Source organism: Alosa pseudoharengus, unplaced genomic scaffold (genome assembly GCF_046254945.1).
Source record: "Alosa pseudoharengus isolate Yale_2024_CS ecotype anadromous, Long Island Sound unplaced genomic scaffold, YU_APseudo_1.1 YU_APseudo_1.1_scf_11, whole genome shotgun sequence".
Lineage (NCBI taxonomy): Eukaryota > Metazoa > Chordata > Actinopteri > Clupeiformes > Clupeidae > Alosa > Alosa pseudoharengus.
The window spans coordinates 20,220,812-20,233,961 of NW_027468576.1; the positions used below are offsets into that span (position 1 = coordinate 20,220,812).

Consider the following 13,150-nt stretch of genomic DNA (forward strand, 5'->3'; position numbering starts at 1 on the left):
GATCGCAAGTTTGAGAACTTCAGTTAAAGTATACTGGCGAGAGAGTGGTGGATAAGATGAAACTGTGTCGGCGTTGTTCAGCAGTTGTTATATGGTATGTGAGTGGAAATATATGCTACACATATTCGAAGCCATCACCCAGATGATGTATGCTAGCCTAGAAGCTACCAATCACTGGAACGAGAAAAAAAAAAACTTCCTCTGCGCTTCAGCAGCTTTTGGATACACATACAAATAGGGCCAAAACCTATGGCTTAAATTAAATGATTTCGTAATGACAGAAAGCTATGTACATCGCGTGGTAATTACCTTTATGTTGGGGTAACTTGTAACTTCTCACATGAGGAGCTGGTAGTGTTTAGTGCATAGACAGTAAAAGAAAGTGACGCTAACCAGGCTAATAAACAAACCATGCCACGGTGAGTTAACGTCGAAGGGCAAAGTCACGTGACTTCTAGTCGTAGTCTGTTTATGAAATGAAAGGAGCAATTTCGTTTTTTAAAAGAAGGCAAAATAGTGTGATACTTTCACAGTTAGTAGGCTAGATTATTACTGTACACACACTGAAAAATATTGAGGCAAATTGTAGACCCTTCCATATACAACTAAACACAGATGTTGAAGGTCTTGCTTAAGTGGATTTTTAAAAATCATTATTCTATGTCATTTGCACTTTCAGAAATAAGAGATGCTGTAGGCCTATTTTCAGTTTTATAGCTGATTGTCTTATTTTGTTTACAAGTTACAGATGGAGTCTGGGTACTTATTGTACTGTTTAGCCTACATCTTACACACTTCAGGCTGTTGCAGATAGCTCAGGGAAGAGACTGTATGACACTAGGTCGTACAGCCTGAGACATGCACAATTAAAAAAAATAGCTTTCTGCATTTTTGTTTTGCTTTTCCCTCCATTGTACCGAACTCGTACCGAACCGTGATGTCCGAACCAAGGTATGAACCGAACCGTGACTTCTGTGTACCGTTACACCCCTACACAGAGTATGTAATTAATTAGATAATTTTTTTTAATTGATTGACAGCCCTATGTTAAATATCGATAAAACAAGCACACATTGGCTTTCGCCACTCTACTGTAGCCAATCCCCTTCTCACACAGCACTGTAGGCCACCAGAGAGGATAGAAGTGGGGCAGAACTGAATCAGTGTAGGCTACACGGGTAAAAAGTCAAGCGAGTGTAAGATGTGTGGATGATCATCATGTCTGACCACAACAATAAAGACTCCCAGCATGCGGTTTGCTTACATAAGAAGATTCTGTGGATTTTGCAACAAGCCAACAAACTGGTATGCAGTGGCTATTCAAAACGCTGTAAAAAATTATAAGCAATAGCACTTCAAATAGTCTAAAGTAGGCCTGTCTTTAGACATTAAATAAACAAACGACTATTCTGACTGCAAGGTCCCAAATTGAAACAAGCGTTAATGATTCTGAATGTAAGGACGTTTCAGAATGCCACACAATGCAAAGCATGACAACTACAATACAGACAACGAGTGGCAGACAGAGCGTGAGGTCACTTATAGGCTACCAGAGATTGTTTTTGAGTCACATCGTTGCAAATATCACATGATAAGTATAAGTATAAGCAGGCTTGGAATTTCACCATTTTAGGGGCAAGGCCACTTGGCCTTCAGTTGGGCCTATTTCAGTGTTTCCCCTACATTGACTAATCTGTGGCGGGGCGCAATGAAATTAAAACCGGCCGCCACACATTAATATTCTATGTTTAATTTAATTTTATTTAATTTAAATTAAATATAAGATCAAATCCTTGCATTAAGCATTATGAAATCAATGTGTAACAATGTGTCTCTGGTAGCCTATACGTGACTTCAGGCTCTGTCTGCCACTCGTTGCTTGAAGCTGGTCATGCTTTTCATGTGTGGCATTCTGAAACTTCAAACTTCCTTAAATTCAGGACCATTATAAGTCTAAATGCTGTCCAGAGAAGCATGGGCTACTGAAGTGACAGAGAGCAGCCTATGCAGTGGCTCAACACCACATAAAAACTGTGTGGGTTATCGTGCAAAATCCATGGAATCATTTTATGCAAGCAAACCGCATACAGAGGCATTCTATATTGTTGAGGTCAGACATAATAATCATCCAAACACCTTTCACCTTGACTTTCTACCCGTGCTGTGCACTGACCCAGTGCTGCTAACGCGCCGCTTCTACCCTCTCTGGTCCTGCGCTGTGCGAAAGGGGGAGCGGCAAAACCGAGGGGGGAAATCCATTAAAAATGAGAATGTCTGCACTGAAACACACTGAATTTCTTTTTATTTATTTTTTTGCCTGTCCCATCACCCAGCCCTAGTTAAAATATCTGCTCTTATGTCAACATCTACATTAAAGATCTTTGGTTCACAGTCTGGGGGCAGCCGTGGCCTACTGGTTAGCGCTTCGGACTTGTAATCGGAAGGTTGCCGGTTCGAACCCCGACCAGTAGGAAGCGGCTGAAGTGCCCTTGAGCAAGGCACCTAACCCCTCTCCGAGCGCCGCTGTTTTAGCAGGCAGCTCACTGCGCCGGGATTAGTGTGTGCTTCACCTCGCGGTGTGACGTGTTCACTGTGTGCTGAGTGTGTTTCACTAATTCACGGATTGGGATAAATGCAGACACCAAATTTCCCTCATGGGATCAAAAAAGTATATATACTTATACTTACTTATACCCAAGTTGCGCAAATGCAGTTTAACGGAAGGCTCACAGTTTGCATTTCACCGATCCAAGATGTGGAAATGCACTTAATCTGTGTGCATACACTGAAGGAAACTGTGGGAATGGAAATGTCAATTTACTACTGACGTGTTCAAATACTGTTGTCCCACACATCTGATATGATGGATCATGACATTTTCCTAGTCCTTTTCCCAGCTGTATCAAATTGACTGCGGGTGAGCTGGGCCTGTTAGGCAACACGAGCCTGGACTTTCATCAGGACTCCTTCGAGTGAGCGAGCGAGCAGCTACAAGGGCTGATGTGACTATATCGGTCAGTCTGAGCCACGTGAGGGGGCGCTGGAGGGGCAGGCGGACTGGGTGTCCCTCTGATAGCCGCATCTGGCACCAATGCTCCATTCCGGCCTGGTGTACCGCCTATACTTGCAGAGTCAGCATTCCTTAAATATCCCATGGCACACCGGCTGACCTAAACATGGAGCCCTGGCCTGACATAGCTGACGCTTCAGCAGAAAGGTTACAGGCACGGCGGTTGGACAGGAGGTCTCACCCCTACTGCGAGTCAACTGGGCTTATTCCAAGGGCTGCAGATCACAACATAACAACTTGGCCTGGAGCTTCAATATACGTATTACAAGTTTCCTTTTTTTTGTCAAATATAGCACATTTCTAAGATAAGGGCTTCAAAGAAGATTTATTGCATACCTGGCACCTAAGGACTGGGAGTTTTCGTTTTGCATTTCACACTTAGCATTTGGTTTGTGCTTAACCACCCTAAATGCAAAAATGAAACAACAAACCAAAGACAATAACGAATTCCTTCATCCAATCAACACCATTACAGACTTTCCACAAAGGCATACCGGTTTGCCATTTACCACCAAAAAAGAAAAAAATGGTCAAGCTCAGAGTACGTCTCATGTCTAAACGTACAGAATGTAGGATTCCTGAGTGCCATGATGGCTGGCCCATAGCTCAGGCTCTGAGCCTGCAGGGTCATCCAAGCTCTGACTCGCTCCACCACCCACTGCGTCACCTGCTCCCAGCTACCCAGCCAGAGCCTTAAACACTTCCCCATGCAGTCAGCCACAGGCGGGATGACGTTACCGGCAGCTTAGTCATTGCTCAATGCTCTTTAGACATTGCACACTGAGGCTGTGACCTTAACACTCATCCAGCGTTGATCCATCACTCATCTCAAGATGCAAATTAAATGCCCACACTTCTTCCCTCTTGACATTTTCGATTGAGATGCGTAGGGCTGCAGCTATCGATTCTTTTTGTAATCGATTAATCTAGCACTTTATCGATCGATTAATCGGGTATTTTTTTTTTTGCATTTTTAAACAACCAAAACACATAATGCATAACGAAAATGACATGGCTGTAAAATGATCAAGCAATTGGCACATTGGTATTTATTCTAACTCCAAGATTAGGCTACAAAACTAAGCCCATTTATTGCAATTTACCCATTTAGTGTTTTTAAGTGCCATCAATTAAATAATGTTCAAAATGCGCTCTGTAAAATTGCAGCCTCTTGTGCATGACTTAGCTGGGCGAACAAAGCTGTCCATACTATGTTGTGAACATAGTCTACCATTAGGCTACTAACAAATAATTTTACCATTAGGCTACTAAAAAATCATTTCTGGGGTGAGCCTATTTGCTATGGTAACCTAGCAACCTGTGTGTGTGTGCACGCGTGCGGTGCGTGAGGAAAGATGATGAGGGTGCATGCATGTGCGTGAGGGGTTCTTTTTTAGGCATACTGTCTTGCAATTGAACGTGAATAAGTTTACCAACTTAAAAACATCAAAGCTAAACAAGCCATCACGACATCGCTACAAATACAGTATGTGATTAAAATCAGCCAACATCAATGTAGGCTATAGGCTACGTAGATAGATGATAGATAGGCTAGATAGATTGATAAATAGCCTAGCCTACTTTATTGACGCTTGGTGAAACAGCATGGAGTGGATATTTAGGTTCAGATGCTTGTTATTTTCCTTTTTGAGTATGTAATGATCCCAAAACTTTACTTGAAAACTTTAGACATTCTCTGCCATTTATGGATATCTTGACTCCGCCATCGCGCCAGCTAAATTCAGAATGCATCACGATTCACGCGCTAGTGGTGTGCTTTCTGAACAACGGTCTGTGTGGAACAATCAGATCCCTGCGCGTATAGTGCGCGTCATAGGAATTTAACGAGGCTTCGAGGCAGGGTTTTTGCCTCGAGTAATTTTTGTAATCGAGTTATTCGAGTAACTCGATGAATCGTTTCAGCCCTAGAGATGCGTCAACCTCACTTTGTGCTGATGGAGGCTTGATGCAGTGACCTGCACCACAAGCTGAATGGGCAGTGGCTATAGTGTGAGTCGAAAAAAAGGATAGGGGGAGGGAGTGAGGGAAAGAGACATGTTCGTCGAATGGTCATGCCCAGTCAACTTGGCTAAAAAGAGTTCTGCAGAAAGTGCTAAGTAAGTGGAAGAGGACAGATCCTCTTGGACCTCAGTATGGATTAAGTGATTTGTCTCTGGAGAGATAAACAAAGCCCAAGGCGAGGTCCCTGAGTGTGAGTGTGCAGCAGAAAGCAAGTATGGACATTCAGTCTAAGACTGTGCACATCCTTGTAGTGTTACAGAATAAGGCAACAGCTGTGATGCACACTGGCACGTGTGTTCAGAATCCTAGGGTCTGCCATTGACCTGTGCTGTGTGGGCCAACCAGATAATGCAGAGCCAAACTCATCTGCACAGAGGAGTATGGACTGAATGCAGTGCGTCTCAGTGTGTCATTCGGGTTAGCGCAGCATTTTCATTGCACTATGACACCCATTACAGAAAACAGAATCCTACAACCACTTTATGAAAAAGCACTGCATCCGGCACAATCAACATCACAGTCATCCTCCGCATGACGGCATTGTATGAGATCACAGGCTGTCGCAGAGGGAGACCTGCATATCTGCTTCAGAGTGGGATCACACTGCACAACAGACACTCACGCGTCCGCCTCCAATAGAGCACACCCGCCACCACACACAGCTTGTGGGAATGTGACTGTGAAGCTCAGGGGGCTGACATCACACCATCATGAGGCTGAATCAGAGCATTCGCAGGCAGGGTGCTTACAGGCACATGCATGGACACACACACAACACACGAGCGCACTTGAGGAACCAAGACAGACAAGTTCCACCATGTTAACATGAACTGGAGAGCTGACAGAATAAATCATTTGTTTGAGGACTGTTACCATTTCATTAGAGCATGGTGTTTACACTGACTTTGAGGAGTGAAATAACCCGTGAACTGTTGCCAGGCGCAGCCCAGATTGTGAGAAGAGTATTGTAAAAACTCACACTGCCTAAAGATCCAAGAATAACCTACGCATTGTTTAACTCACGCAGACTGGAAGGCCCTGGGCCAGATATTTAGCTGGCATCTAGAGGCAAAGGGGTTCAGCACAGGTTTCAACAGAAAGACTCTAAATCAAGTTCATCCATCATTGACTTCATAATTAAGACAGGGTGTAACATCTTATGCACGATGGGTGTATCAAGTAATTTTCTTTACACATGACAAGCAATTCATCATGCAGAGTTTCACATAGGCTACAACTGCTGTTCGTAAATGCCTACTGGTGCCCCCCACCCTTATTTATTTTCTGGACATGGCTAATTTTGGATATGGATAATACGGCATCTATGGCTGTTGAATGCAAATACCAAGGTTTCACCATAATAATATTGTCCATTCTCCCCCGACCATTGACTCTGTCTAATATCCTTTTCATTCTGACCCAAACAAGTCGGATGGCAAATCTGACTCAGTGTCATTGAATAAAGACTGAATTATTTGGATACACACACCAAATGCTGCTGCAATTTGACTGATTAAACTATGCCACTGCTGTGCAGACAAGGAATGAGGCAGTAAAGAGCCATTCAGAGGGCAGCAGACATTAGACGGCATGTCCTCTTCAGAAAAATCAAATCAGTGTAGAGTTTATTAGATGGCATTCCACAGTAGTCTGGTACAGTCCCCTAGATTTCACCAGGGTGTGTGTGTGTGTGTGTGTGTGTGGGGGGGGGGGGTTGGGGGGGGGGGGTAGTCACATTAACACTCTCCAATAACTTAGAGAACTGTCTGGAAGGTTGTCAGAACATCCCGACTGGTTATTTGCACACTGGCCAGCCTGGACCATAAAAACATAACAAACTGTTCCAGCAAATCACGACGAGATGCGCGTAGCGAGCTAGCTGTTTTATTTGAACATCAACAGAAGTGATGTTACCCAAAATCGCTTAGAGCACCTTTAAAGATAGCATTTGCCTCTCATAGACCACCTTTATTTGTGCAAACATCAACCCATTGATCTGCATTTCCACTGCATATTATTGGAACAGCAGTGGTGTAGTCTAGTTAGCTGTAGTTGGTATGTGAACAACCCCAAATGTTAATATGTATCCTTGCCTATTTTAAGTGGGTATACTGAGATGGTGATGCTTTTTAAGTGGGTATACTGCGTAGTCATGCGCATCACGTAGACTACACCACTGTGGAACAGGGATTTGCAGGTTTCAATTGAGACTGAAAGCCCTCAGGGACACAGCTGCAGACAGAATACTGAAGGAATACTTCAAGCAACAGGTGTGCTTCTCTACATTCATCAATCCTGTCATCAGAGTGCGTTTCAAACTGTCTCTGCTCCAACCCCACTGCGACAGTCCTGGCAGAATGTGACTTACTCACTTGGTTGCATGCAGCATCAAGTTGTTGCTCTAGGGGTGGACCTATTTCACACACACTCAATATAACATTTATGGCATCTTACTTGTTGTCATCTTATGACATCTCTTATTTTCTTTTTCCTTTATAGATGCTAGCTCCAGGTCTTGTGTCTCCTGTATGTCACTGCATTACACTAAACCCTGAGAAGTGAGTTACCCTGCTCAGTGACAGTGGAGCTATGTTTCAGGAGGCCACGATTTGAGTGGCACTCATGCATTTTTTAAAAGTAAAGCAAAAGCCATAGTCTTTAAGACGCCAGCAAACGAGAGGGATGTTTGAACTTTGTTTCAGAGGCAGCTTACCAGACAGTGGCAACCCATAAAACAGACTCCTTCCCTTGTCATAAATGATGTTTACGTGGCCACATCTCAAAGTTAAATAAGTGTGAGAGGCTCGAGCTGCCTCATGAATTTCCTTTGCCTCCTGTTTGGGCATTTTCTCCGCCTACTATCCATGTCAAGGCTTTTTTTTTAGTAACGAATCTCACTGTTGCCCTGATAACCCAGGGGCCAATTGCAAGGCTTGGCTTTGCCACAGTGAGGGAAAGGCCTGGTATGGGTGGCCTCTGACCCCAACGGCTGCAACTCCCGACAACAGGCCAGCTAACTCTCAACTGCTTGTTAAGATGGTTTCCACATGTGGCTTTTTCATATGACTGCACTAGTGATGTTACAAAATGGAAATAAAAACGAACTGAACTTTTTTTCAAACTAGTGACAAAGTAAGCTGCTAATATATATATATAAAAATAATAATAAGCAAGATGGTTGTTCATCCCCACCATCTTACTTAAAAAACTTACAGAACACTTGACAGCAGGACCTGGTGCACAGGACGAAAGAGAGATATATGCAAAGATACATTATGGGATGGATAAGGATCCCGTGAGGGAAATTTGGTCTCTGCATTTATCCCAATCCGTGAATTAGTGAAACACACTCAGCACACAGTGAACACACAGTGAGGTGAAGCACACACTAATCCCGGCGCAGTGAGCTGCCTGCAACAACAGGGGTTAGGTGCCTGCTCAAGGGCACTTCAGCCGTTCCTACTGGTCGGGGTTAGAACCGGCAACCCTCCGGTTACAAGTCCGAAGAGTTAACCAGTAGGCCACGGCTGCTCAAATGCATATCTGAGCTAAGTGTTTGGATATCATAACAGCCTCACTGTGATGTGGTCCAAGCCCTGCGAGCCATTTGGTGTGCTGCGCTGAAGCATGTTCAATTGAATGCCCTCCAGCCAGGCCCATTTCCGCTGACTCTTTCGACAGCACGGGGCCGGGCCAACTTCTCGTGCACAAATTCCACAGCTCATGTGACGTCTGCTCCCATCCTTTTGGGTTGCAGATTCTGTTGCAGATATTGTTGTGAGAAGAGCTAACATTTACTTTTGCCAAAGATGACACTACATGGGCTCTTAGTTCACCACATTGGTCTTCTATATGACTACCAAAAACATGCCCCCTAATTCCTTAACTTATTAGGAATATATATATATATATATTAATTTCACTGGGGGCAGCTCAACTGGCATGGGCTATTCTAAAAATTGTTCCTTGAGCAAAGAACACCCCACCCCCCACACATTCACACAGAGGACATGAGAGAAAATACCAAAACTTTGACAAAATGTCTACTATCTTTCAAGACTGACTGCTTTATATTCCTCCCAATCAAGCCATATTCAAGCGGTCTAATGAGCACAAATCATTGATCCGGTACAGCATATCACGCGGCACTGGGAAAACAGCTCAACAGTTTCCACAATTTTGGTAGCTTTCCTACCAAGACCACTACGCTGCATATACCTAGTGCCTTAGCCTAACATATAAAGAATATAGTCTTATACAACATCTGAAGGGAGCCCATGTGAATGTGGTATTGATAGATTTCAATGTAACATTTACGTTACAACCAATACACCGACTAACCGCATATCCCCATTACAGAACTTTGCTAGCTACAATGCGAATCGAATATCCATTTATGGCCACGATTTTCAGCCGAAGTAGCTACTGTGTGACTAATACTTCGACCTAATCGTGGTCAGCTGTTACACAACAGTTCGATCAGTTCAGTAGAACACTTGAACACAGACATACACATATTGTATAAGACAGTATATTTGGGATTTAACCTTTTCTGAGAGAGCTGCGTAGTGTTCATTGAACTACTGGTTAGAAAGGGTAGCTCCATCTGGTAGGTAACGGTATACAATTTGGCAAGTGGACAAGCTACCAAGTTGGTCAGATTGTTAGCTCAGTTAGCAAACTACCTTAGAGTTAACACACTTGACATATTCGTGCTTCCAATGTGAAGAGTAACTTTCGGTAGATGATTGCTTATTTGTATGTAACAAACGTGCAATACGACGAGAACCGTTTAATTGAGTGGTTTGAACATCACCTGTTAATGTTAAATACAACCAACTATCATAAGGTTAGCCAGTTAGCAGTTGTGTAAACTAGCTATAACATAGTTGGCTCTTAGTAATACAAATAACGCTGTTACTTCAGGTATAAACTAGCCATGTATGTTAAGCTAGAAGCTAACTTATCTTCTACAAACCACTCAGAAAAACTTCGAAATGCCCCACTAACGTTAACTTAGTTCTAACTAGCCATGCAATGTCTCAACCCATTTGCCAATGTTAGCCACTGCAGAATCTCTGTGTACGAGGAGATTCAAATAACGTTAACGGTATCACATATGCTGGGAAATGTCAAGGACCCTATATGCACCCTTTGTAATTATTCATTTAACGTTGACCAGAACGTAACTAATTCATTAAGACTATCTAACTGAACTTTGCTGTAACGCTAAGCATGTAAACAGTACTTTTGATGTTCACGTTAGCTAGCTATGCTAGTTCACGTTAGCTAATGCTACATGACAAGTTTTACAGCCTGACCAACAACACTATTTGCCAGTTTATTATAGGAGTTGAATTGATTATTTTAACTTGTATTAGTCTACGATAGAATCTTTCACGTTGTCAAAGACCAATTCAACCAAAGATCCGCTTTAACCCTCTCTGATTCAACACTGGTTTATCAGGGGAAGAACGTTGACGTTTAACATTACTGTTAGCTAGCTGACCGACGTTGCCCAGCTAACATAAGTTAAGGTTTCTAGTTAATGTTAACTAATGTAACCAAAGCAAATCTGCTGGCTACATATTTAACTTTAGTCCCAATCTTAACATTATGTATAGTTTTACGTTATATACTTTCAATCATACTCTCAATTTAGTGTTCCTATTTTAGCTATCGGAGATAATTGGGCTAACGTGCTTTAGTCAAGCTTGCTAGTGAAGTAACATTAGTTAGCAAGTCCAATAAATTTAATAGGTAGCAGTACCTAGCTAGCTACGTGACTGGGGGCATGGCCACAGACTCACCATCGTTCTAGCTTGTTGACTTAACTAGACACTTTGGTTAAAAGTCGTCTTCATACTTTTACAAATGGTACTGGTTCGTGGCTTTCCGTAATGGAACCCAGCCAGCCTGTTTAAATCTCCATTGCAATGGCAGGCAGCTGGTCTGGACGTTACAGAACTCCAAGCTGCTGGGTCTCGGGCTAGCTTGGACGGCGTACCACAGTTGGACAGGCAGTGATAGCTTCTCGGCGCTTAAGACACAAATGTATATGAACTGTAACCATACCTTGCTGTTCTGAAATTCTTCAAAGGCTCTCAATGCGCTGTCAGTGAGTTTGACGTGAAAGACGGAGATATTGCTGCCATTGCTCACTCTTCCACAGGACAGCCCGTAACACTGCTCCTCCTTCAACGCCGCCATCTTGCTACCATTTCCACCACGTTCACGTACCCCATCGTAATCGCATGAAAACTCTCTTGGATTCGAATGAATATTCATATTACGTAGTGGTGCGTGAGAGGCGTGGTGTAACAGCACACGTTTTTGCTTTTAAAACAAACACATCAGTGATATTCATTATCAGTTGGACATACATACATACAACCACCACATACAGCCGTGCAATGCTCGGGTAAAAAGAGCTAATGAACTCTGATGAAGCCCAAGATATGGTATTATTTATTAATGAGATGGGCCGACCTTGATGTGTTTAACTTGTCTCTTCACTGGTCAGTGGGAAAGTGCGTAAGGAAGGGGAAACGCAAGGCCACTATTCTGCGTCAGAAAGACGTCAGTGTTTTGGGAATGCCCCATATATTAGAAGGGAAACAATATTGATTGCATAAAACGAATCTACTACAGTTTAGTCATTGACACAATATCAGTTAATCAAACTAACTAAATCAATTAAAGCGGTGTTCTCTGAACAGCCTCATACAGGAATGGCAACCAAATGTTTGCATATACCCAGTGTGCAAAAGTTTATTTGAAGAATTATAAAATCAACAAACAAAAGATTTGAACTCTCACACTTTTTATATGGAATAAGGAACACTATTGATCTTGCAAGCATGTCCCAGTGACTGTAAATAATCATTGTGGCTCTATGGAGACAAACAGCAGCTACTAAAATAAATAATCCTTGAGATATTATCAACAATAATCTATAACTTCATTCACATTAAATATAGACAAAATAACATAAAAAGTGAGAGGAATCATATACTCAAATAGTCTACAATGGGATGAAAAGAAAAATGTTTGGCTAAGGAAACATTTAAAAGTGAGGTATTTTTTTTCAGAGGCTGTGAAATGAGAGCCAATTTCGAATGGATGGTAGACACATCTGGCAAAGCACAGTTGGCTAGGATTGATCACACAACCCTAACACAAGATTAGAGGATTACGTGGCAATTCCAGTAAAAAACAGAAAAACAAAAATTGGAAATGCAGTGGCTAAACAGGGGTTGTAAGCAAGCTAGCTGTTTATAACAACTTGTGCAATAGCGCCCCAATTAAAGAATACACTGCATACTACATTGGAAACATATCTAACAGTAAAACAACATTAAAAAAAAGCATACAATCCTCTGGTTTAAATTTTCCATTGGCTAGCATAAGCTCATGTAACCAACTTTCAGACACGTCTGGTAGAATTCATAAATCTGAACACGCTGAAGCTAGTGTTAGCTAGTGTTTACATAAAGGAGATTAAGCAAGTCATCAGCAGGAATGATGGACTGGTGGTCTGCATTTACAATTCACACACTGTACATACATTGGACATCTCATTTACTGCTCAGATATAAATATGGAATTACTTTACGCTGTTTCTTTTTTGGTCATCTCTTTCAGCGAACAACACCCACAAAAGCAAATCTTAAAAACTACTTCTGAGACGTCTTTCTGTGTGGGTTCATGGTGGACTAGGACCTTCTAGTTTGCGCATCTGCTTTCCATGGGAGCAGTGCTGTGATGGTGAGGGCCACAGCTAGCGAGAGCTCCAGGGGTCCATCGCCAGGTCAGGACTCGGCCTAATTTCTAGCAGCAATGACCACAGACAAGGCTACACCTCCAATGGCAACAGCAGTGGCTCCAAATAACCATTTCCAGCTGAAGCTCTATAATAAGAGAGAAACCAACAGCGAGAGAGGGAGAGAGAATTTTCAATAAGTGAGAATTACCAAACACACTGACCATAGTTGTGCACAGTCAGTGCACAGTTCTGCATTCCATACACACATTCTATTTATATACTAGAGCAAATTC

At 42.6% G+C, this 13,150-nt stretch overlaps 2 protein-coding genes across 3 annotated transcripts in view; both read right to left on the reverse strand.

The window, feature by feature from the left end:
- Nucleotides 1-11,323, reverse strand: part of ell (elongation factor RNA polymerase II) — a 38,342-nt gene extending 27,019 nt beyond the window's left edge. The window contains exon 1 of the mRNA XM_076278333.1: nt 11,168-11,323. Coding sequence (XP_076134448.1) covers nt 11,168-11,302 — 135 coding nt within the window. The 5' untranslated portion in view covers nt 11,303-11,323. The remainder of the gene's footprint in view (nt 1-11,167) is intronic.
- A 524-nt stretch (nt 11,324-11,847) lies between these two features.
- fkbp8 (FKBP prolyl isomerase 8) overlaps nt 11,848-13,150 on the reverse strand; it is a 10,695-nt gene continuing 9,392 nt past the window's right edge. For both annotated transcript variants that reach the window (XM_076278335.1, XM_076278336.1), the window contains exon 9: nt 11,848-13,002. In XM_076278335.1, coding sequence (XP_076134450.1) covers nt 12,916-13,002 — 87 coding nt within the window. In that variant the 3' untranslated portion in view covers nt 11,848-12,915. The remainder of the gene's footprint in view (nt 13,003-13,150) is intronic.